The following is a 25,937-nucleotide window of genomic DNA, read 5'->3' on the forward strand; positions in this document are numbered from 1 at the left end:
ATGAAAAGTAGAGTATTTCCATTTTCTAGAACATGAGCGTAATATTCCATATCAGTGTTTTGTGTTTGTGCAGTTCAGCATGGAACATTGCCGTTAATCTTCATAGAAACTACGTATTAATCTGGAATGAATCCTGTGCAGGCAAGGGGAGCCCCGAATTATTCCCTGTATCTTCCCCTTCTCTCAGTCCTATAGGGCAGATGGTATTTGTTGGTTAACGTAGACGTACTTCCTATCTGAGGACTGAAGGTGGAAACTATAGAGTCTAAGAAGGATTTTGATCTCTTTATCGATCCACTGTCAAAGTTGTTAGATCTCTGGCACTAAACGTTGTGTTCACTTCTCCTTGCAATGTTTGATACATTTCTTCAAGGTACTACAAAAATTAGTGTTGCCTGTAATCTACCGGCATTTGGATAATTTATATTAGTCCCCAAAAAGTTTTGATACTTGGCAATTTAATAATTGGGAAATCTATCAATTCTTCATACATTGTTGCTAATGCAGAAAGCTTGCAAGATAGCATTTAGTATCTTTTACTTTATTAGGCAGTGGGAGGTTTATTTTTAAAAGTTTTTACATGAAATGAATGAGCCTCAAGTAAAAGTGTTTGGTGTATTAATGTTGAGATAGTATACTTAAATTGTACTAATTTAGTATAATTAATATACTTATTATATTAGTAATGTTGAGAACTGCATTCTAATTATATGGTATCTTCTTAAAGAAGAGTAAGTGTCATGTAGAACTCAGTCCTTTTACACATCGTACGTAACTATATTTGAAGATGGATGAGAACTTGCCTAAATCTTGATCTTGCTCACATGCTCTTCAACTTTTCTCATTTTTATGTTACCTACACAAACCTAATATAAAATCACTGTTCCTATATATCTATGTAATGCACCTCCAAATCAGTTGTAGTGATCTGTGGTATGAAAATCTGTAGTCTGTGGTATAAGAATTGTAACTTTTACAATAAGCGTTTTAAATCCACTTGGATGCCAGCTTCTTAGGAAAAATTATATTGTAAAAATTGTGATTCATCTGCTCAAAGTATCACATATAAAAAGCTAAATTTGAAACATGGAATTTCTTCAAATCTGCATAATTTTAATAATTGTCACAAATATCTGCCAGATGTCATAGTTCATAACTATCTCTTGAACTTCTGTTGCAATGGTAACAAAATTTTAGGCTTCAAGAATGGATATCATAATATTGTCAAGGAAATATATTTTAATTCTCCATGAAGTTATCTCACATGTTTAGCTAGGAACTGCAGCATGAAAACTACAATTTGTGACAGGTTTAAGCAAAGGTACACTGTGGTACCTGTGGTATTAAAAATCTACATTCTTGTTTTAAGTAGCAGTGGTTCTGGGACCTAGATCACTAATATAAAAATAGTATTCATTCGTAAATTTGGCTGCTTCTGATAAAAACATTCCTGAAGTCTGTGAGGGTGATCTGGCTGTGATATCTGTCACCCCATTGATTGCCAAGGTTGATATGGCTAGGTGGGTGTTGCTTTCCTCTCTCACTGCTCCATGTACATGCCTCCCAAAGCTGTTTGCTCATTGAAAGAGAACGACCATCCCAGACTGAAGCACTGTAATGTACCATTCTTAGCTCAAGGGTATACAATTGCTGTGCTCCCCTGGTAAACAAAATCCTTGAATATTTTGAATTGAAAAATTTTCCCAAAATAATTTCAGTGCAAACATTCTGAGAAGATGTTCAAAATAGCACTTTCAAAATCTGTTCAGGTGACATTGTTAAGTATCTAATATAATTTTAAACAGTATACATTTATAAAAATCAGTACAATACATAATTATTTCTGATTAAATCTTTTAACATCATTTTTGCTCTATCATATTCAGGTTAATGGCACACATATTTCTCTTGCATGTGTGCTGGGGTAATTGCCTGATAAACACTAATTAAACTTGGATGTTAAGTTTGCCTAATACAAATTTTGAGACTGTAATAAGCATGGTATAGAAAAAATTTCCATGGAAAGCAATCTAGTTTACAGCATTGTTTACTTCATCATAAGCATATCTGATTGCTTCATTGAATTGCTGTAATCCATAAAAATATAGATCCACGCTATGAATGTTCATAAAACCTATGAAATTTATTGACAAGACATAAAAATCCACTAATCATGGTCACATACTCTCAAATTCCACTGTAAAAATAATAGATCTGGCTACTTATGCTTTTTAACATAGACACTTTGAATATATTCTCCTAAAATACATCTGCAAATGCTTCAAGTCAGTTGTAGAGTACATTCATGATTATATGGTTTAAGAAAATGATAATAGTTCCTAGAGTTGCAAGAATCTGGGTCTGAATCACAGGTGTCATATACATTCTCTTGCAAACCAAACTCTGAAATCAAACAATTTATATATATATAGCCACCCATCTCAGAGATTCATGATTCTCAGCGGTGTACAATAAAAAGCAATCATAAAAAACTAACAAAATTCAGCAATTAAATCACCAATTAAAATTACCAATAATGGAATAGCAGAGACAGTTATTGTTAGGGGCAATGCAACCATCTCACTAATTCACCACCTCCTTGAGATCCCCAAGCCTGTTGGCACAACCATGTTTTAAGAGACTTCCTGCAGGATATCAGGGATGGGGCCAATCTCACCTTGTGGGGGGGAATGATATTCCACAGGGTGGGTGCTATGGCAGAAAAGGTGTCTCCTGGGTCCTACCAGATGTAACTCCTTAGCGGATGGGACCCACAGAATACCTCTTCTGCTGGACCTAATGGAATGGGCAGATGTAATTGGGTAGAGGCAGTCCCTCAAATAACCCAGTCCTATGCCATGAAGAACTTTAAAGGTCAAAACCAGCACCTTGAATTGCACCTGGAAGCAAATTGGCAACCAATGCAGCTTGTGGATCAGAGTGTGTGTCATTCTAGAGGCACACATAACTGCCTGTGCTGCCACGTTTTGTACCAGCTGAAGCTTCCAAATACTCTTTAAGGGGAGCCCTATGTACAGCACATTGCAGTAGTCTATCCGGGAGGTAACCAGGGCATAAGTGACTGTGACCAGAGCCTCTCAGTCCAGGAACAGGTGCAACTGGTACACAATACCAAGCTGTGCAAAGGCCCTCCTAGCCATGACTGCTACCTACTTAATCATGGTAGGTTTGTTTTCCATAATTATTTTGTTATTGCTGTTATCAGTATTACCTTGATTACAGCTCCCTATTTCCTTTTATATGGGATTTTAACTATTTTATACACTAGTAGAGAAAGTTTAGAAGCATAATCAATTGATAGGCACTTTATAACTCTGTAAGAGGATTACTGGCTGACAGGTTTCTAGATGGTCAGGAGGTTAGATCTGCTTTTTTCTACTCATAAGTAATTACCAGCCTGATACCTTGGAATATTTGCAGGAATAAGAGTTAGTAAAAGGAGGAATTTAAAGTGAGCTCTAGGTGATCTTGATATGTAAATCAGGCAGCTGCAACCATTCATATTTGGAACACAGACTGCTGGATGCTAAGGAAGTGATAGGGACACCATAACACCTGCTTTCCCATACCAGCCTGCTACCTTGGAATAGCTATAATCAGTAAGAGCTGGCTATCTTATTTAGATTGCCGGGCCAGAGATACATAAATCAGGCGGCATGGTGCTACTGGGACTCCAGCTCCAAAAATATAGTACCAAAAGACATTATCCCCTTTTGGGTTGGCATAGGAAGTTCTGCTGTTGCATTTCAAAGTGAGAAGTTGAAACAGTAAAACAGAGTAGGGAGCAGTTCAGCTTGTCTCCTAGAAAGAGTTAAAATATCGATTTGATTTTATACCACTTATCCCTTCTTCCCACAGGATTATTAAAATGATCTGCCCTTGGAGACTTAGGGAATTCAGTTAAATGTTCTGGGGGGATTTTCTTGTAGCTAGAGCTGGTGATCCTTCAAATGATAATTGATGTTGGTGATACTGTGAAATGATAAGATGTGATGAGTATCAACATAAATGCTCCTGAATATACTCTCCAATTTGTGGAGGATAAGTTGGTCCCTGCTTTGGGGGTGAGTGCCAGATAATGAAGCAGATCAGACAATGGCTAGAGTACTTGTGCTGAAAGAATTATTGTCAGGCTGAACAGGCATGTGTTAAAGCACATAACTGTACCTGCTATGTGGAAGTGAGGGCAACAAAGCAAGCTTCTTTTGCAGCCTCCATTACACTTTTAAGTAGCCAACCACCAGAACTTTTTAAAATTCTACCAGGATTACCATCATCTACTCTGAAAAACATCTACTCTTTTACAACCTTCAGAGGTTGTGATGAAATTGTAGGGGGCTCTGAGGATAAAATACTGTAACTCATATTCATAAGAATCTAAACATAGCATTGGCATCAACCCAAATGAAGTGTTCTGTGTATTGCCCTGTCCAGTTTTGTAGGATAATTTTCAGTTTATATGGCCTGAGTATGTGGACAGATTTGTAGCAGTTTGTCTTGCCATCCTTGTCCAGCATTGCTAAACCAGGCTACCTGAGAGAGAGTGACTGGACAACTCTAAGAACCAGTAAATGTATTGTTACAGGATGATCACTGTTGAAAAAAATCTTCTCTATCCAGAGGATTATTATAACTTACCATCTAATGGCAAATACTCTCTTTTTGAGCAGATTGATTAAGAGGGTTATGCAGAACTCACAGATACAGGAAGAGAAGTTGTTGGAGAACTCAGGAATGTTCTGTTCCTGTTCTGGACCATGCCATTCCTGAGGTAGTTCAGTGGTTTGAATCCTCTGAAACACATGCTTTAGAGGAAGGTCAGCATGCTCTAGAGTGGAAATGGAATATTCCAGACTTCACAATGTTCTTTTCCAAAATCAGTAAGTGTTGCATATTCCTGATAGTAGTGTCGAACGACCTACTATTGAGTCTATTCCAGTCTGGATTCAAACTGGTAATCAAAAGTCAGCCATGGATGCTTTGATAAATGACCTTTCCAAGAGAGGGGCAGAGGGAAAATGACACTTTTACTTAACTAGTCTTTGGTGTTTAATACCATTCATTGTGGTATTTTTCTGGATTGGAGCTGCAGACTGGAGGAAGTAGTTTTGCTCTTAAGTGGCTGAAAATAATCATTAGGGGAATATGGGGTGAAGTGTCACCAATATACTGTTGATACTCAGCTCTATTTCTATGTAACAGCTATATCAGTGATTATGTGTTGTATTCTGTACTTGCATACAGCAATATGTTAATATCTTACTGACCATCAACATCTTGGAAGATATTATTTATGTATGTGTTTGGTTTTATTCTATTCTATTTTTATTGTATTTTATATTGTTTTATTGTATTTTAATATTTATTGCTGTTTTATTGTGAACTGCCCAGAGTCACTTTTTGTGAGATGGGCGGTATCTAAATTTGAAATATAAATAAATAAATATCTAAATATCTAAATCAGGAAAGACAGTGTATGTCCAGAAGCTGTTTTTCAGTGTAGCAATAGATAGATGAACTTTTGAACTTCATCAAAAAAGGCCCTTTCTCCATTTTTCTTCATTTTTTTCAACTAGGGGGCTCTACACAAAACAGGAATTGTCAGGGAGAAATGATCTCAGCATATACAGTACTGTGCAAAAGTTTTAGGCAGGTGTGAAAAAATGCTGTAAAGTAAGAATGCTTTCAAAAATATATATTCTAATTGTTTATGTTTATCAATTTACAAAATGCAAAGTGAGTGAACAGAAGAAAAACCCAAATCAAATCAATATTTGGTGTGACTACCCTTTGGCTTCAAACCAGCATCAACTCTTACATTTGCACACTTTGTACACTTGCACAAAGTCAGGGATCTTGTAGGATTAGGTGTATGATTAACCAATTTCCTATGTAGGTTGATACACAGTCATTAACTGAAACAGAAACAGCTGTGTAGGAGGCTTAAAACTGGGTGAGAAACAGCCACACTCTGCTACTAAGGTGAGGTTGTGGAAGACAGTTTTATGTCATAGGTCATATACCATGGCAAGACTGAGCACAGCAACAAGACACAAGGTAGTTATACCTCATCAGCAAGGTCTCTCCTAGGCAAAAATTTCAAATCAGACTGGGATTTCAAGATGTGCTGTTCAAGCTCTTTTGAAGAAGCACAAAGAAATGGGCAACGTTGAGGACTGTAGACACAGTGGTCGGCCAAGGAAACTTCATGCAGCAGATGAAAAACACATCCTGCTTACTTCCCTTCAACATCAGATGATGTCCAGCAGTGCCATCAGCACAGAACTGGCGGAAACCAGTGGAACCCAGGTACACCCATCTGCTGTCTGGAGAAGTCTGGCCAGAAGTGGTCTTCATGGAAGAATTGCGGCCAAAAAGCCATACCTCCGACGTGGAAACAAGGCTAAGTGACTCAACTATGCACAAGAGCATAGGAACTGGGGTGCAGAAAAATGTCAGCAGGTGCTGTGGACTGATGAGTCAAAATTTGAAATATTTGGCTGTAGCAGGAGGCAGTTTGTTTGCTGAAGGGCTGGAGAGTGGTACAGTAATGAGTGTCTGCAGGCAACAGTGAAGCATGGTGGAGGTTCCTTGCAAATTTGGGGCTGCATTTCTGTAAAGAGTTGGAGATTTGGTCGGGATCAATGGTGTCCTCAATGCTGAGAAATACAGGCAAATACTTATCCATCATGCCATACCATCAGGGAGGCTTGTGATTGGCCCCAAATTTATTCTGCAGCAGGATGACCCCAAACATACAGCCAATGTCATTAAGAACTATCTTCAGCGTAAAGAACAAGGAGTCCTGGAAGTGATGGTTTGGCCCCCACAGAGCCCTGATCTCAACATCATCGAGTCTGTCTGGGATTACATGAAGGATTTGAGGCAGCCTACATCCACAGGAGATCTGAGGTTAGTTGTCCAAGATGTTTGGAACAACCTACCTGCCGAGTTCCTTCAAAAACTGTGTGCAAGAATACCTAGAAGAATTGATGCTGTTTTGAAGGCAAAGGGTGGTCACACCAAATATTGATTTGATTTGGGTTTTTCTTCTGTTCGCTCACTTTGCATTTTGTAAATTGAAATTAGAATATATATATTTGAAAACATTCTTACTTTATAGCATTTTTTCACACCTGCCTAAAACTTTTGCATAGTACTGTATGCTGAGCAGTTTTTTTGGTTTCCTTCAAATTGATAGAATCATAAAGTATAAGGATTGTAAGGGACTTTGGAGATCAAATAGTCCAACTTCCTTTCCAGTTCAGGTATGCCTCATGACTCACACATTTCTGAGAATTCTTTATGCAGGTGATAGTGCCTAGTAGTTGTGTGGATTAACTGAGTTAAACACATGGGGCAAAAGTAATTAAAGACATTTTGCTGGTAATTGAGTAGAAGGGTGGTCAGGTATCCAGGAATAAAGCATTTTCCTTGTCAATATGTTACAACAAGATGAGCTGGCAAAAGTAGCATTATCAGGTTATTGGGAACCTGGAGACAGCTAACTTCCCAGGGAAATAGAACACTCATATCAGTTTAAACATTTTAATCTGTGAATACATTAGTTCCATGTTGAAGTTTTGCCTCTGTAATGAACTCAGTAAGTAAAGAACATTATATACATGGGCTTTGTAATCAATATTTGCATTGCATGTCACCTTATTCTTGCTTACAGTAAGCAATTGAAAAACACTACTGGGGAAACTTTGAAAATAGAATAAAAATACTATAGACAGTGAAAAATACTTGCTGACAGCTTATTTAATAAACAAAGCAAAAGAAAAAAAGGAATAATAGTTTCAACAATATAATAAGGAACAGTTTTTTCCCAAGCAATACAAGAGTGGATAAGGTGCTCCATCCTTCCCATCTAGTTTGGACCTGAAAATCCAAGGAAAACTGGGGCTGTATGGATAGTATGTTGTCAGCCGTAGATTCTGATTTCTTTGTTTTGTGGAACTTGAGCCACCTGCGTTAATTTAACTTAGACCTTAAACCAAAGGTATAAGCATGTTACTCTTTAGAATTTCTGCTGACTGACCCAAAGAGAACAATTTTCTGTATGGAGAAATAAAAATAAGCAATACTGTAACAATAAGTGACTACAACTTTACGTTACCTAATCTCCCATAGGGGTGGAATGAATAAGAATTAGACTACTTGATCATATCTTGTGCATTAAGCTTCAGAGCAGCTGGTATGGGAGATGAATTGCTTTTCCTGCTCTGTTCATACCTTCTTACTATAACTGAAGAGGTGCAGTTGGTCCACTCAATTCTGTAACTGCATTTGCAAGCTGTAGTGGACTAGATAAGTGACAGTTAGTGAAAAATCACATTGGTATAGCAGAATTTTATCTTCTCTGTCACTTTTGTAAAAGGGCAAAAATGACAAATTATGTCACCAAATCAAGTCTAAATTCAGACTGAAAAACATCAAGGTAATTGGAGCCGGTAACAATTCCTTAGCACAAGGTAAACTACCAAAAGTTTTTTTTTTTAATTTGATGGACAACTTAGAGCGTGTTGATGCATGGAGACATAAAAAAAAGTATATTTAAGAGAATATACTTATTTTTCTGAAAGACATAGATCTTTTTCAAGAATAGGTATGATTTGGATTTTGAAGAAGTTGGCTACCAAGGTTCATAAAGTAGAGATATTGCCAAAGACCTTTTCAGATCATAATCCAGTGAGTTTGGTTTTTAAAGCAAAACCCAGTTCTTTCAGATGGAAGTTAAATGAAATGCTGTTATAGAAAGAAACTATGTGGAGAAAAAAGAATAGTGGAGTAAAAAGGAATTAAAGAGTTTTTTTAAAAAATAATCTTAAAAAAGGTGCAGATGTAAGAATGGGTTGGGATGCAAGCAAAGCTTTCATGAGAGGTTACTTTATACAACATAATAGTGAACTCAAAAAGAAGAGGCAAGACAAAACACAAGCTATTTTGGATGAGATAAAAAGAAAGGAAGATGAAAGAATGTATGATAAAGTGGGTTAAAAGTTTTGGTTATAATAAACAGATAGAACAATGGGAAAATACATGGCTGAAAGGATTGAAATTTATACTGTGTTATAATCTTAAAGAGAATTTTTATAAATTGATGTACCATTAGTATATGTTACCAGAGAAATTGTCTAGGATGTATAAAGGCACTTCAAATTTATGTTGGAAATGGGAACAACAAGAAGGGACATTTTATCATGTTTGGTGGATATGTAAAAAAGTTAGAAAATTCTGGATTCAAATACATGCACTGATTCAGAGGGTTTTAAAGATTAATATACAATTGAGACCAGTTGGAAAAAAGTCATGGAACTTTGTTTTTGTACATAATAACTGCAGCAAGATTATTGTATGCACAAAGATGGAAAGATTCAGCATTACCCACAATGGAGGAATGGTTGGTGAATATGATGGAACTTGCTGAGTTGGCTAAATTGACATCTTTGATCAGAGAAAAGACGATATCTTTGTTTATTGCTGACTGGAAACCCCTTATAGACGTTTTGCATGAAACAGAAAAAAATGGTTTATGGTTTTGATCAGTGGTCCCCAACCTTTTTGGCCCCAGGGACCGGTTTCGTGGAAGACAATTTTTCCACAGACCGGGGGTGGGGGATGGTTTCGGGAGGATTCAAGCACATTACACAATAGGGTTTTGATATGAGTCTGTGTGACAGAATGGTATGGCGAAGGCCACGCTTGGCGAGATAAGCATTTCTTTAGTGAGTGTGGGAAGGTGAAGAGGATGAGGCTGGCACCACCCTAAGGAATTTGCTTGCTGGCTTGGGAAGTTTAGATTCAGTCTGGCGGGATTCTGTCTTGTAGGTGGAAGCTAATAAATGCAATAGAACTGTAACTGTATTGTCCCATGGAGTTCTTTGGGCTGAACCTGACAGTCTGCAAGCAATTGATTTATTATGGTCTCTGTGCAGTCAAACCTCTCTGCTAATGATAATCTGTATTTGCAGCCGCTCCCCAGCACTAGCATCACCGCCTCAGCTCCACCTCAGATCATCAGGAATTAGATTCTCATAAGGAGCGTGCAACCTAGATCACTCGCATGCGCAGTTCACAGTAGGATTCACGCTCCTATGAGAATCTCATGCCACTGCTGATCTGACAGGAGGCGGTGCTCAGGCAGTAATGCGAGTGATGGGGAGCAGCTGTAAATACAGATGAAGCTTCGCTTGCTCACCCGCCGCTCACCTGCTGTGCGGCCCGGTTCCTGACAGGCCACGGACCGGTACCGGTTGGGGACCCCTAGTTTTGATGATTTGACAGGATAGATTATAGAAAGAAGAGAATTATGTTGTAACCATAGAGTAAGAGGTAAATTTATAATTGTTTTTATAGTTGTTCATCCATCATTGTTGATGTAGACCTCAACATCATTAGTCATGTTAAAAGTAAATGTGTCTCCAAAGATGACTGGTCAGGCCAATTCAGGCATAGAATGTCCTGGCACATGTTGGGCAAACATGTAGACACTACAGTTGTTGCACTGATGGCTCTAGACTTGCACAGCTCATGCTTATTTTGTGCTTCCTGCAGTGTGCCTTACTTTGTAAGCTTGACAGCCCTTATGGATGAGGCCATGCCAGGTAGAGCGATTTTATGCCAGTGTTTCTCAGGTGGTCATGTCTATGTCAAGTGACTTCAGGGAGGCCTTTAATATATCTTTGTAATGTTTCTTCTGCCCTGCATGCAAGCATTTCCCAGCAGGGAGTTCCCCAGAAAAGGAGCTGCTTGGGTATGCGCTCATCCAGCATATGGATGACGTGAGCTACCCACTGGGTCTGTCCTCTCATCAGCAGTGCATAGATTGATGGTAAACTTGCTCTATCTTCAGTGTCTGGTACTGTAGCTAGCCAACTGATGCTTAATGTTCTGTAAAGACAAATCATGTGGAAATGGTTGAATTGTCTTGCATGCCTTTGATACACTGTCCGTATTTCATAGGCATACAGAAGGATAGAGAGTACCATGGCTCTGTAGACCTTCAATTTTGTTGCTGGACTAATTCCTTGATGTTCCCACACAGTGGAGTGCAATCTACTGAAAACAGAAGCTGCCTTTGCTATTCTGCAGTTAACTTCTGTATCAATGATCACTACTCAGAAGAGGGTGCTGCCAAGGTACTTGAACTAGTTCACTGCCTGTAGTGTCTGCCTTTTGATTGTGGTTTTGGGTTCTGTGTTTAGTGCATGAGGAACAGACTTGTGCATTACTTCAGTCTTTTAAATATTGATGGTGAGTCCAAAGTTGTCATAAGCCGTAGACAATTAGTCCATACTGACTTATATCTCTGGCTCTGAACCAGCTTTCAGGGTGCATCATCGGTAAAGAGGAAGTCTTTCAGAACAGTTTCCTTCACTTTGGTAATAGCTTGAAGCCTCCTTGGGTTGAAGAGCTTCCCATCCACTCTGTACTTGAAGCTGATTCCAGCATCACTGTCCTGAAAGGCATCATTCGGCATGGCAATAAACATCATGCTGAATGGTATAGGTGCAGGCACACAGCCCTGTTTAATACCATTGGTGACTGGGAATGCCTTAGAGGATACTCCACTGTCGAGCATTCTGGCCATCATGCCAGAGTGGAACTGGCATACCATCTGAATGAATTTGGCGGGGCAGTGAACTTTGACATGATTCTCCACAGGCCTTGTTGGCTGACAGTATCAAAGGCTTTCATGAGGTCAACAAAGGTTGTATAGAGTTCACGATTCTGCTCTTCACCCTTCTTCTGAAGTTGGTGCGTGGCAAAAATCATGTCAATAGTCCCATGATCTCTGTGGAAACCACACTGCGACTCTGGCAGCAAGCCCAGCTCCAGATGAGTGACCAGATGATTTAACAGAACTCTTGTGCAAAGGTTTTTCCTGCAATGGAGAGCAGCGAGATTCCTTGGTGGTTGTCACATACTCTGCCCCTCCTCTTATAGAGGTGTACGATGGATGAATCTTTAAATTCCTGAGGAATGGATCCTTGTTTCCAAAAAGACTGAAATAACTCAGTGAGTTTCTTTATAAATACAGGACCACTGACTTTGTATATCTCTGCAGGTATGGCATCTGCCCCTGGGGCTTTGCCATTGGATAGCTGACTGACAGTTTCTGTGACTTCAGCTACTACTGGTGGGTCTTCCATGGCACTCTTGATGTTAACCTGGGGAATCCGGTCTGTCGCCTTATTGTTAATAGGTGATGGTCGGTTGAGGATGACTTCAAAGTGTTCATCCTATCTCTGCAGGATCTGAGCTTTCTCTGTAATGAGAGTTATCTCATCTATACTCAGGAGGGGAGAACTCCTGAGAGACTGAGGTCCGTAGAGAGTGTTAAGGGCTTTATAGGACTGTTTCAAGTTGTTTCTGTCAGTATACTCTTTTCGTCTGCCCTGGCACTCAGCCATGTATCTTGCATTTTACGCAGTTTATTCTAGACTATTCTACAAGCACTGGAAAGGTGTTTTTTTTGGCAGCTGATGATAAGTTGTTTTGATGGACACAAATGAAGGTGATGCTTTTCAACAAATAAAGCCTGCATCTCCTCATCATTCTCATCAAACCAGTCATGCTGCTTGTGAATAGAGGGCCCTAACATCTTCAGCACAGATGAATGGACAACATCCCTGAAGTATTCCTAGTTGTCCTTAGCACTGCGAGCAAGATGTAGGTCAGCAAGCTTAGTTTCTAAGTCTACAGCCAGTGCTGAAGCCATGCTGGGGTTCTTCAGCCTGGCCATATTAATTCTTTTCATGGTCTTGCTTCCTTGCAGTTGCCTCTTGGGTCTGATGTGGAGCTTCATTTTGGAGACAATGAGCCTGTGGTCTGTCCAGCAGTCAGCATCATGCATGGCCTTGGTCACTCTGATATCCTGCTTGTCTTTTCTCCTGACAATGATATAGTCTATAAGATGCCAGTGCTTAGGGCGAGAATGCATCCAGGAGGTCTTGTTACAAGTAGGCAAGTGGGAAGTTGTATTGGTGATGAGGAGGTTGTGTGCTGCACAGATCTTTATTTATTTATATATCAAATTTGTCACTGCCCATCCCATTAGAAAACCATGGATACTCAGAAAGGGAGTCTTCAGTAAGACTCAGGTGGGGTCTTCAGTAAGAGTAGGCCATTACTGTTACAGTTGCCCACCCCATGTCTCCTAATGACTCCCTGCCAGCTGCAGAATTGCACCTTACTCTTGCATTAAAGTCGCTGAGCAAGATCAGCTTGTCAGTTGTGCTCGCTGCTGATAGTAGGGCATCTAGTTCTTCATAGAACCTGTCCAGGTTGATCATTGTGGGGCCATAGGCATTGATCAGGGTGGCTTAACTTCCATTCTGCAGTGCAATTGTATAATACAATTATAATTATAGAATTATAATTGTATAATTGTACTTACAAATGCTGTAAAGATAGGAAGCTACTTCTTTGTATCTTTTTCCTTTCTTTTCTATTTTTATTTGACTTTGTTTTCCTTTTTTTGCACTTTTAGCTTTCTCTTTGATTTTTTTCTTTTTCTTTTCTTTTTCTTACTTTATATTAATTTGAATTAGTTTTTATCTTCCTTTTAAAAAAAACTTCAATAAAAATTATATATTGAAAAAAGGAAGAGGAATTAAAGAAGTTTTCAGAGAAGATAAATATTTCTCAACAAATTAAGCTGCTACAGTGACAATGTTAATGCTAAGAGAAATGGAAATAAATTATGCAAAAAAAAAATTTTGAGTTTGCAAATAAACCAAGGAAGTGGTTGGCATACAAATTACAAAAAGAAAAGAAAATGATATTGAAATTACAAGAGAGAGATACTCTAATAACAGATAATGTGGTTATGCAAAAAGTGTTTCATCAATATTATTCCAGTTTATATTAAGGACAAGACATTTCCCTGGAGAAAATAGATGAGTATTTAAAGAAACAAAATTTATCAAAGATTAAAGTGAAACAGAAACAGATTATGAATGGACCCATAACATAAGGGAAGTTTGCAAAGCTATATATGTGTATGTGTGTGTGTGTATAAATAAAAAGAACTAAAGCAGGAAAGGTGCTTGGACCAGATGGGTTCCCAGCTTCTTACTATAAGTGCTTTGAGGATGAACTTTTACAACCTTTACAAAATAAGAATTCTATTTTACACAGGGGAAGGATGCCAGAGAACTGGAAAGAGGCTGCTATAGCATTAATGCCTAAGGAGGGACAAGATTTGACTTCGTTATTGAATAATGACTATAAGTTGTTTGCAATGATTTTGGCTGAGAGGTTGAAAATAATTTTGCAAGAATTATTCATGAGGATCAATGTGGGTTATGGCTTAAAAGACAGTTAAAGGATAATATAAGAAATGTGTTGGACATACTTGGAGCAACATAATGAAAAACAAGCTGCATTGATTTTCTTAGATGCAGAGAAGGCATTTGACAAGAAAGCACAAATAATTGTCAATGGAGATCTAACAAAACCTTGTGAGATAAAAAAAGGGACAAGACAGGGATGCCCATTGTCTCTTCTCCTGTTTATTTTAATTCTTGAAATATTGAATAGAGATATAAGACAAGATGAGAGAATTATGAGGGTAAAGATTAAAAATTAAGGGCATTTGCTGATGACTTGGTGTTGATTCTGGAAGATCCACTAAAGGGAATAGAAACATTAATGGGAAAATTAAAAGTACACTAGGAGGTTTTAAGATTAATAATCAAAAGATGAAGTTGTTAACAAAAATATGAAAATAGAGGATCGAACAGAATTGATGAAGAAAAAGGGTTTTAAGATTGAGAAAAAAGTAAAATATCTGGGTATCACCATGACAAATGTGAATTTTATGTTATTTCAAAACAATTTTGTTAAGACATGGAATGAAGTTAAAAGATTTGTTAAGATGGGATAAATTATAATTGTCATTATTGGGGAGAATTTCTGTGATAAAAATGAATGTTTTGCCTAGAATGATATTTTTGTTTCAAACAATACCTATTTTGACAACCGATGTACCATTTAAGCAATGACAGAAAGATATCTAGATTTGTATGGCAAGGGGAAAAGCCAAGGGTTAAATATAAAATTGTCCAAGATGCAAAGGAATGAGGAAGATTGGGATCTCCTTATGGACTTTTTGCTGAAAAAAGAAAAAAATGAGCTTGTGATATATGGGTTTGATGATTAGAAAGGGTAGACTACGGAAAGAGATTATTTTGTAACCTTGGAGAGGATAAAACATAAATGTACTTGTTACTGCTGTTAAGAAGACCAGAAGCTTCTTTATAACTTTTTCTTTTCTTCTTTTCTCTTCTCTATTTCTTTCTTTGTACTTCTATCACCTACTTATTACTTTTCTTACTTTTTATTCTTTTTAAAAGAATAAAATTTGTATTGTTTTTATTCTTTTTGAATATTCTTTAATAAAAATTATATCCCCCCAAATCTATAGAATCCAGTTCACCATTCTTTGAATGATAATAAAAAAAGTAAACTAAAAAACTAAAAAAAAGTATATGTATGTGTGGAATGCTATTTTTTTCTATTAACTGTCAGCTGACCAGAACTCTGTTAGAGGGAATTTTCATGTGAAAACTTGTCCCTGAAAAAACGTTTTGTCCCTGAGTTAAAGGCTGTCAGTAAAATACAGAGCTATTCACGAAGCAAATTTGAGTGTAGTGGCTTTCTGGGACACTTTAATGTCATAATTCTAACTGTTTAAAATATCACTAATATTAAGCATTTTTCTTTTAAACAGCCTTGCAGTGTTTTTGTCTTCGCTGTACAAAAGAGAACTTCACATGTACAACAGATGGGCTCTGCATTACTTCAGTAACACGGAATAGAAACAAAATCATACGCAATAGTATGTGTATTGCAGAAATTGATCTGTTTCCCAGAGACAGGCCGTTTGTTTGTGCTGTTTCAACAAGTAAAGGAGTAATTACTGTGCCTCATTGCTGTGATAAAGACTTCTGCAATAAAATAGATCTTCCAATTCCAACACCAGGTAATAGCTTTTATTTTGCCAGCAGAAAATGGATAGCTGAGAGGATTCCCTGTGGTCAAACATATCTATAAAGCACAATTTTATTGTGTTTCATTTCACACAGTACCAAATCCTGAGTATAATATTTAACTAATGAGTTGTTTGTTTTCTATTTTGTGTTCCTTTTTTGCATTCTTAGGTCCTGTACCAGGGAAGTTTTCTTCCACTCTAGGACCAGTGGAATTGGCTGCTGTCATTGCTGGGCCCGTTTGTTTTCTTTGCATTTCACTCATGTTGATTCTTTATATCTGCCATAATCGTACAGTCATACACCATCGAGTTCCAAATGAAGAAGATCCTTCAATGGACCGACCATTTATATCTGAGGGAACTACTTTGAAAGATTTAATTTATGATATGACCACTTCAGGATCAGGATCAGGTAATAGATTAGTTTTCCCCATATTCTAGTAAATTATTTTTGAAACATTATGTTGTTAATGGTGCTACAGACACATAGTAACTTGCTATATATTATGAGGGGAAAGTCTTTTTAATTTATTGAAGTTGTGACATTTTAGCTGTAAGCTTTTTTTGTTGTTGCTGTTTAAACTGTAGTTTCACTTGTTTGAACAAAATGAAATTTTCTTACTGTTATGAGACCTCTGCATCTTATAAATAGCATTGTCATATGGAAAAGGAAATCCCTATTTTGATTAATTTTCATATCAGAAATAAAGATTACCTGAAGCTTAACGTTTATGGTATTTCCAAATTCAATGCCCTGTTGTAGATAAAACTTTAACCTAAGTATACCTTATCCTTAAGATTTATAATATGCAGGGGGTCTTTGCTTAACTGGTGGGGCAGGTTATGTGGGTGGCTGCAGCGGCGCAAGCCATTTTGGGCCTGGGGGTGGCTGCTGCCAGTGGGAGAGACATGCAACCTTCCCTGCCAGCTTCCCCATTGACTTTATTTGTGGGAAACCTGCAGGGAAGTTCACAAATGGCGATCACGTGTCCACGGGGCACTGCAGCTGTCGTGTGAGCTGGTTGTCAAGCGCCCAAATCACAATCATGTGACCACAGGGGTTGTGTGACGGCCGGAATTTCAAGGACCGGTTGTAACTACTACTCATTCAGTACTGTTGCACCTTCAAACAGTCGCTGAACGAGTGGACACTAAGTGAGGACTACCTGTACTGTTAACATGTATAGGAACTTATTAATTTATTAGATTCACATTCCAGTTTTCCATCGAATCCCTGGCAGCATACGTAGAGCTCCTTCCTCCTATTTTCCCCCACAAACAACCCCAACTGGGGCAAGAGGGAACAATTAGCCCATCATCACCCATCAAGATTCTATGGCTAAGGGTAGATTAGAACTTGGGTCTTCATGCTGATAGCGCAACACTTTAACTACTATACTGTGCTGACTGTCATGTACTTTGGGTACTCCAAGGTGACCTTGGAGAAATGAGGCAGAGATCATGGTTGCAAAAACATGTTATAATACCAAAAGACAGCAAAAATGTGAGAAAGGAGCTAAGGCTGACTCCTCACTAATTTACTACAGGTAGTCCTCGGCTTACCTCCATTTGTTCAGCGACTGTTCAAAGTTACAACAGCACTGAAAAAATAGACTTACGACTGGACCTTGAAGTTCCAGCCATTGCAGCGTTCCCATAATCACATGATTGCAATCCGGGTGCCTGGCTCGCAATTACAGTGTCACAGCTGTGGTCACATGATTGCCATTTATGACCTTCCCTGCCAGCTTCCCACAAGCAAAGTCAACAGGGAAGCTGGCAGGGAAGGTCACAAGTCACTCCAGTAACTCACTCCCACTGCTTTTTCCCCCAAGGAGCCTGCTATGGAGTATGAGGGATCTTGTACTCTGTAGCACCCACCACCCACCCGCACTCCATCACATATGTCTGCCTGCAGCATCAACCTCGCCTGCTCATGGTCTCCATCGGCCTGCCCACAGCCTCCACCAGCCAGCCTGCATCCGTAGCACCCCCCTGTGGCCTCTGCTGGCCCACCCGCAGCTCGTGCTCTACAGTGCCTGCATGCAGCACCCCACCACCACCGCACTCCTTGCCTGGGACTCCCACCTCTTCCTAGTTAATGACCCGCATGGTCCTGGGGTTACAACAGCAACCAGGACTGCCAGGATTGCCATCACTAAGTGATACAGTCACATGACATCATATTTTACAACCACATGGCTTAGTGATGGCAAACCTGGTCCCAATTGGCATTGTAACCTGGGGACTACCTGTAGAGTATAAGAGGGAAGGAGTGAAAAACTCAATCAGATGTTCAAGGTTCTGTTACTATAGCCAATATCAATAAAGTATAGTTCCAGTCAGACTTGTGAAGTCTGTTTCCTTGCCTGGTCTATCTCAAAGGGCAAGCGGGTATGTACAAACCAGATATGGTTAGACCCCAATTGGAAAACTATTTCAGCTTTAAACAGATTTTGAGTCCCACTGAATTGATTTAGATTCCACATTTAATTGTTAGTGGAAATATGATAGACTCCTTAGAGATAAAGCCTCCCTGGATACAGGGAGTAGGAAGTTACAGTGAATAAAAAATTGTTAACACACTTTTGTGTGTTCATAGCAAGTGCACAGGGATAGGACTGGATGATTAATGCAGACAGAGAATTGCCCAGAAGTATTAACTATTGTTACTGGAAATAAATCAATTTCATAAACTAAGATTTGAAATTGACTTATTTTAACAAAGCAGAATTGGTCTCAGACTAAACATTATGACAGATCTAACACAGCGGTAAAAGCCTAGATTCGATTAGATTGGAGTCTCCTTTATTTATGATCAAAGACCAAGCATGGCTGACTAGAATTAGTAATAGCTAGAGGCTTCAACAGTCTTTTGATAGGAGGAAAATCTCGTAGATCAAACAAGGCCTGGATTAATTAATTGGCTCTTTATCACTTGTTTTTAAGGTTTGCCATTACTTGTTCAAAGAACAATTGCAAGAACAATTGTACTACAAGAAAGCATTGGAAAAGGTCGATTTGGAGAAGTCTGGCGAGGAAAGTGGAGAGGAGAAGAAGTTGCAGTAAAAATATTCTCTTCAAGAGAAGAACGCTCATGGTTTCGTGAAGCTGAAATCTATCAAACAGTTATGCTACGTCATGAAAATATTCTTGGGTTTATAGCTGCAGACAACAAAGGTTGTGACATTTAGAAAAACATTTCTAGACTCTTTTTCTTATCATATAACTTGTTATTACATACCTCTAATGAGAAATATTAATGACATAATGCCTAACCCTGCTCTATTTTAAGAAAAAAAACTGTTTGAAAGAAACTCTAATTTTTTTTTAAATATCGTTTTATTATTAGGAAACAAAATTGTAATGGATTTATGTTCATGTTTGAAACTCTGATTAAATGCTTATATTAAGTATCTCTTATTCTGCCAAATTGGGTGTTCTCCTTATGTGTCAAATTCAATACCCAGAATTCCTCAGCAAGCATGGCTATTGCAGAGAATTTTAAGAGTTAAAACCCATACTCATCTGAAGCTTGCCAAGACTGGGAAACATTGAACCCTTACCTGGACTAAATTTCATTAATTTACTTCCAAGGTCAACTAAATAACAGTACTTGCCAACCTAAGTACTTGAATGAAGGACCACCAGGAGATATTAGGAGCATAAACTAGACTAGGAAGTAAGAAAACATCCTGGAAGGCAGTAGCAAGCTACTTCCAGGTTGTTGCTAATGGAGGTGTCCATTAAGTTACCAGGAGTCAACCTCAATTTCAAGAAAACTTTACCCTTCAAGTGAGGGTAATTTTATAGATTGATATCCAAACAGAATTAAAATCAATTGCTTGCAATGAGAAATTGTGGTTGTACAATGGCTTATAGTTGCAGTGACTTAACAAATATCTTTATCTGGATTTTAGACGTTTTCTTCATCTTGGTTTTTTTTAAATCATGGTATTTTAAATCTTGGTTTTTTTTAAATCATGGTATTCATGACATCATTCTTTGTAGTGCTGTGAACATGGGTTATTTAAATCTCCATGACTTCATTAGGATTTAAACAGCTGATGTGTGCAAGTTTGCAGTCACTATTTTTGATACAAGTAGAAATGCTTTTCTTTAAGCATTTACAGTAATGCTTCTTCATGGGAATACAGTAATATTCTTCATGGGATAAAAATGTGTGCATTTTCCGATGTGTTTGTTGTTCTTTTAATTTTAATTGTCCCTTTTTTGTTTTGATTTGCAGATAATGGTACATGGACACAACTCTGGCTAGTGTCAGATTATCATGAACATGGCTCTCTTTTTGATTATCTGAACAGGTATACTGTTGCTGTAGAGGGAATGATAAAACTAGCATTGTCAACTGCCAGTGGACTTGCACATCTTCACATGGAGATTGTTGGCACACAAGGTAACTTATCTTGAGTTTATAGTCTTAATCATATAGCCCAATGCTTGTTTCAATTGTTAACATATATCTTCTCTCAGTAATATAATTTTAAAATTATTTTAATCATCTCCACTGCAGTTTAATTTGATATAACATTTAATCTACTTGATTTATGTTTAGATTTTTTTAAAAAATTGATGCCATATCATTTCTTTCTTTTTCCCATACTGTTCAATCCACTCAGAATCTTTTGCTTGCATCTTTTGCTTCTACATTCATCTTGCTTGAAAAAGTTATGATTAAATTTTTAAAAAGTCTAACAAGTCTAGTAAAAATCTAATAAATCTACTATAGCCTAGTATACTTATTTTAACTAAAAATTAGCCCATTATATCCATGCAGCTTGCAGGGTTTTCCAAGCTAAGGTTCTTTATGGCTTCTTTATGGCTCCCAGATTTGCTGTTTTGCAAAGCTTAACATTCTTTTAACTATTCAAAATAAATTTATTTGAGACATACTGATGGTTCCAAAAAGTATTCAAAATGCCATCTTACATGTAGAGACAGGCATAGTCTTGTTGGACACTAGAGCGTAGTTCTTATTAACTTTTGGCTAAAGTTAATCCTACTTCCTATAGGTTTGAACCCATTAGTACATAGAAATCATTTTAAATCGTCATGGCTTAAAAAAGCCCTGGATAAAATTCATTTACTGGGCTTCTCTGTGGAAAGTTTGTGCTCACTAGGTTTTGATAATGCTAGAACTACCCTCAAACAATAAATTTGGGATATAGATCTCAACGAATTTAAGCAAGGTGTCACACTCCAGTATTTACCATATTCTTCCAAAAGGGGTGGTGCCAGCCTCTTATTTATCATCCATTACGATTCTGAAATTTCGTAATGCCTTCACTTTAGCCAGGGTGGATGCATTGCCCTTAGTAGTCCTTTTTGGACATTTTAAGGGTACTTCTTTGTATCTTTGGCTATGTCCATATTGTGATGGCTCAGTAGAAACTCTAAGCCACATGCTACTATGTTGCTCCCTATATAAGAACTCTAGACAGACCTTCATTCATCCGATCTTGAAGAAATTTCTGGGTAGGTAGTGTGATTTCTATTTAATGTTACTTCTTTCAGACAAAGACTCAAAAATATCTTCCCAAGTCTCCCAATTTTGTGCTACCATCTATACAATATTGTTGTTTAGTCGTTAAGTCGTGTCCGACTCTTCGTGACCCCATGAACCATATTGCGCCAGGCCTTCCTGTCCTTCACTGCCTCCCTGAGTTTGCTCAGTTTCATGCTCATTGCTTCAGTGATGCTATCTAACCATCTCATCCTCTGCCGTCCTCTTCTCCTTTTGCCTTCAATCTTTCCCAGCATCAGGGTCTTCTCCAAAGAGATCTCTCTTCGCATTAGGTGACCAAAATATCTGAGCTTGAGCTTCATTATCGATCCTTCCAATGAGCAATCAGGGTTGATTTCCTTTAAGATTGACTGGTTTGACCTCCTAGCAGTCCAGGGGACTCTCAAGAGTCTTCTCCAGCACCACAGTTCAAAGGCATCAATTCTTCGGCGCTTGGCCTTTTTTATGGTCCAGCTCTCACAGCCATACATTACTACTGGAAAAACCATAGCTTTGACTATGCGGATCTTTGTCGACAAGGTGACGTCTCTGCTTTTTAATATGCTATCTAGGCTTGCCATAGCTTTCCTCCCAAGGAGCAAGCGTCTTTTAATTTCATGGCTGCAGTCTCCATCTGCGGTGATCTTGGAGCCCAAATAAATGAAGTCTGTTACTGCTTCCATTTCTACCCCTTCTATTTGCCAGGAATTGATGGGTCCAGATGCCATGATCTTAGTTTTTTTAATGTTGAGTTTCAAGCCAGCTTTTGCACTCTCCTCTTTCACCCTCATCAAGAGGCTCTTTAGTTCTTCTTCACTTTCTGCCATTAGGGTGGTATCGTCCGCATATCTGAGGTTGTTGATGATTCTCCCTGCAATCTTAATTCTGGCTTGTGATTCTTCCAGCCTGGCATTTCTCATGATGTACTCTGCATATAGGTTAAATAAGCAGGGTGACAGTATACAGCCTTGTCGTACACCTTTCCCTATTTTGAACCAATCGGTTGTTCCATGACCGGTTCTAACTGTTGCTTCTTGGCCCGCATACAGATTTCTCAGGAGACAGGTAAGGTGGTCTGGTATTCCCATCTCTTTAAGAATTTGCCACAGTTTGTTGTGATCCACACAATCAAAGGCTTTTGCATAGTCAATGAAGCAGAAGTAGATATTTTTCTGGAACTCTCGTGCTTTCTCCATGATCCAGCGAATGTTGGCGATTTGATCTCTAGTTCCTCTGCCTCTTCGAAACCCAGCTTGTACATCCGGTAGTTCTCGGTTCATGTATTGCTGAAGCCTAGCTTGTAGGATTTTAAGCATAACCTTGCTAGCATGTGAAATGAGTGCAATTGTGCGATAGTTTGAGCATTCTTTGGCGTTGCCCTTCTTTGGAATTGGAACGTAAACTGACCTTTTCCAATCCCGTGGCCACTGTTGCGTTTTCCAAACTTGCTGGCATATTGAGTGCAGCACTTTAACACCATCATCTTTTAGTATTTTAAATAACTCAGCTGGAATACTGTCATCTCCACTAGCTTTGTTGTTAGCAATGCTTCCTAAGGCCCACTTGACTTCACTCTCTAGGATGTCTGGCTCAAGGTCAGTGATCACACCAGCGTGGACATCAGGGACATTAAGATCTTTCTTGTATAGTTCTTCTGTGTATTCTTGCCACCTCTTCTTAATCTCTTCTGCTTCTGTTAGGTCCCTGCCTTTTTTGTCCTTTATCATGCCCATCTTTGCACTAAACGTTCCTTTCATATCTCCAATTTTCTTGTAGAGATCTCTAGTCTTCCCCATTCTATTGTTTTCCTCGATTTCTTTGCATTGTTCATTTAAGAAGGCCTTCTTATCTCTCCTGGCTATTCTCTGGAAATCTGCATTCAGTTGCTTATATCTTTCCCTTTCACCCTTGCTTTTCGCATTCCTTCTTTCCACAGCTATTTGTAAAGCCTCATCAGACAGCCATTTTGCTTTCTTGCATTTCTTTTTCTTTGGGATGGTTTTAGTTGCTGCCTCCTGTACAATGTTACGGACCGCCGTCCATAGTTCTTCAGGCACTCTGTCTACCAAATCTAATCCTCTAAATCTATTGATCACCTTCACTGTGTACTCACAAGGAATATGATCTAAGTCATACCTGAGTGGTCTAGTGGTTTTCCCTACATTCTTCAATTTAAGCCTAAATTTTGCAGTAAGAAGCTCATGATCTGAGCCACAGTCAGCTCCTGGTCTTGTTTTTGCTGTCTGTATAGAGCTTCTCCATCTTTGGCTGCAAAGTATATAATCAATCTGGTTTCGGTATTGACCATCTGGTGATGTCCATGTGTAGAGTCGTCTCTTGTGTTGTTGGAAAAGAGTGTTTGCTATGACTAGCTTGTTCTCTTGACAGAACTCTATTAGCCTTTGCCCTGCTTCATTTTGTACTCCAAGGCCAAACTTGCCTGTTATTCCGATTACTCCTTGACTTCCTACTTTAGCATTCCAATCCCCTATGATGAAAAGGACATCTTTTTTTGGTGCTAGTTCTAGAAGGTGTTGTAGGTCTTCATAGAAGCGGTCAACTTCAGCTTCTTCAGCATCAGTGGTTGGGGCATAGACTTGGATGACTGTGATATTGAATGGTTTGCCTTGGATACGCCCTGAGATCATTCTGTCGTTTTTGAGGTTGTACCCCATTACTGCCTTTCCCACTCTCTTATTCACTATGAGTGCAACTCCATTTCTTCTAAGGGTTTCTTGCCCACGGTAGTAGATATAATGGTCACCCGAATTAAATTCACCCATTCCCGTCCATTTCAGTTCGCTGATTCCCAAGATGTCGACGTTCAATCTTGTCATCTCATGTTTGACCACATCCAGCTTGCCTTGGTTCATAGATCTTACATTCCAGGTACCTATACAATATTGTTCTTTACAGCATCGGACCTTCTTTTCGCTTCCAGATACATCCACAGCTGAACGTCCTTTCGGCTTTGGCCCAGCCGCTTCACTCTTTCTGGAGCTACTTGGAAATGCCCTCCGCTCTTCCCCAGTAGCATATTGGACACCTTCCGACCTGAGGGGCTCATCTTCCGGCATCATATCTTTTAGCCTTTTAACATTGTCCATGGGGTTTTCTTGGCAAGGATACTGGAGTGGGTTGCCATTTCCTTCTCCAGTGGACCACATTTTGTCAGAACTCTCTGTCATGACCTGTCCGTCTTGGGTGGCCCTGCACGGTATAGCTCATGGCTTCACTGAGTTACGCAAGCCCCTTCGCCACGACAAGGCAGTGATCCATGAAGGGGCTATACAATATACCGCACCATTAATTAAGTTTGGAACTTCTTATAATACTATTTTTATTCTGTTCTATTTTATTATATCTGTTCTTAGTTATTTTTTAGATCCTATATTACTCATTGTTTTTCTGTTACATATATGTAACAGAATATGTACAGTTGTGTGAAAAAAAAAAAAAAAGTACACCCTCTTTGAGTTCTATGGTTTTACGTATCAGGACATAATAAAAATCATCTGGTCCTTAGCAGTTCTCAAAAGTAGGTAAATATGACCTCAGATGAACAACAACGCATGACATATTATTACATCATGTCATCATTTATTTTACAAAAAGAAAGCCAAAATGGAGAAGCCCAGGAGAAGGGAGAGGAAAAAAATCAGAAAGCTATAAGAGGTTAACATTCAACACATTCAGAAGTAAGTAACAGTGTATAATAAAAAAGTCTTAACAGCTTGAATACAAGTAGACATAATAGCAAAGCATTAGAAAGAAGGAAAAAATGCACCTCTTTAAAAAAGAGCTTAAAGAAGTCAGGTATTTTTCAGTTTCCACATGATAATAAATTATTTTCAAGTATCATTTGATAATTTCAGAACAGGGATGGCTGGAAATACTCTGTCCAAGTGGGAGCTGTAATCAGATGGATATTAGCAGTTTCTGGCATCTTTGCCTTGTTAACTGCGGTGCCAGAGCTGTGAGAGTTAGTTCTTGCCCAGTCAGAAGAAAACAGCCCGATATCAGATTTTTCTGTGATCAAAACAAGAGGCAAGTTGAACTTGGGCTCCCTGCCCCATATAGAGGGCTGTCCAACCCATAGCATAGCTTCCGAAGGAGAAAGACGCTTCACACTGCTGGGTGGGGAAGGAAAACCCCTCGGCAGTGGGGAGGAACAATGCTGAAATCCTGAAGATTTGAGCTTTGTTCCTGCCTACCACTGAGTGGGGAGGTGAAACCCCTCAGCGGTGTGAAGGAACGGAGCTCAAATCCCAAACATCTGAGCTCCATTCCTCCAGCCCCAGGAAGGATTTCCCCTCCGTCCACGGAGAGGAGGGCAAACCCTTCGGCAGGCTGTAGGTACATTTGAGAGCCAAAGGGCTGCCTGCTGGG

The 25,937-nt window shown here is 38.8% G+C and overlaps 1 protein-coding gene across 1 annotated transcript in view; it reads left to right on the forward strand.

Moving 5' to 3' along the window:
• Positions 1–25,937, forward strand: part of TGFBR1 (transforming growth factor beta receptor 1) — a 35,472-nt gene that overhangs the window by 591 nt on the left and 8,944 nt on the right. Inside the window, exons 2-5 of the mRNA XM_088150157.1 lie at positions 15,764–16,015; positions 16,194–16,436; positions 18,974–19,204; positions 20,274–20,441. Of these exons, the coding sequence (XP_088006283.1) occupies positions 15,764–16,015; positions 16,194–16,436; positions 18,974–19,204; positions 20,274–20,441 (894 nt within the window). The remainder of the gene's footprint in view (positions 1–15,763; positions 16,016–16,193; positions 16,437–18,973; positions 19,205–20,273; positions 20,442–25,937) is intronic.

The sequence above is a fragment of the Python bivittatus genome, unplaced genomic scaffold, assembly GCF_059951505.1.
Source record: "Python bivittatus isolate LINGU-HERP-01145 unplaced genomic scaffold, Pbiv_v1 ctg000610_np1212, whole genome shotgun sequence".
Classification (NCBI taxonomy): domain Eukaryota; kingdom Metazoa; phylum Chordata; class Lepidosauria; order Squamata; family Pythonidae; genus Python; species Python bivittatus.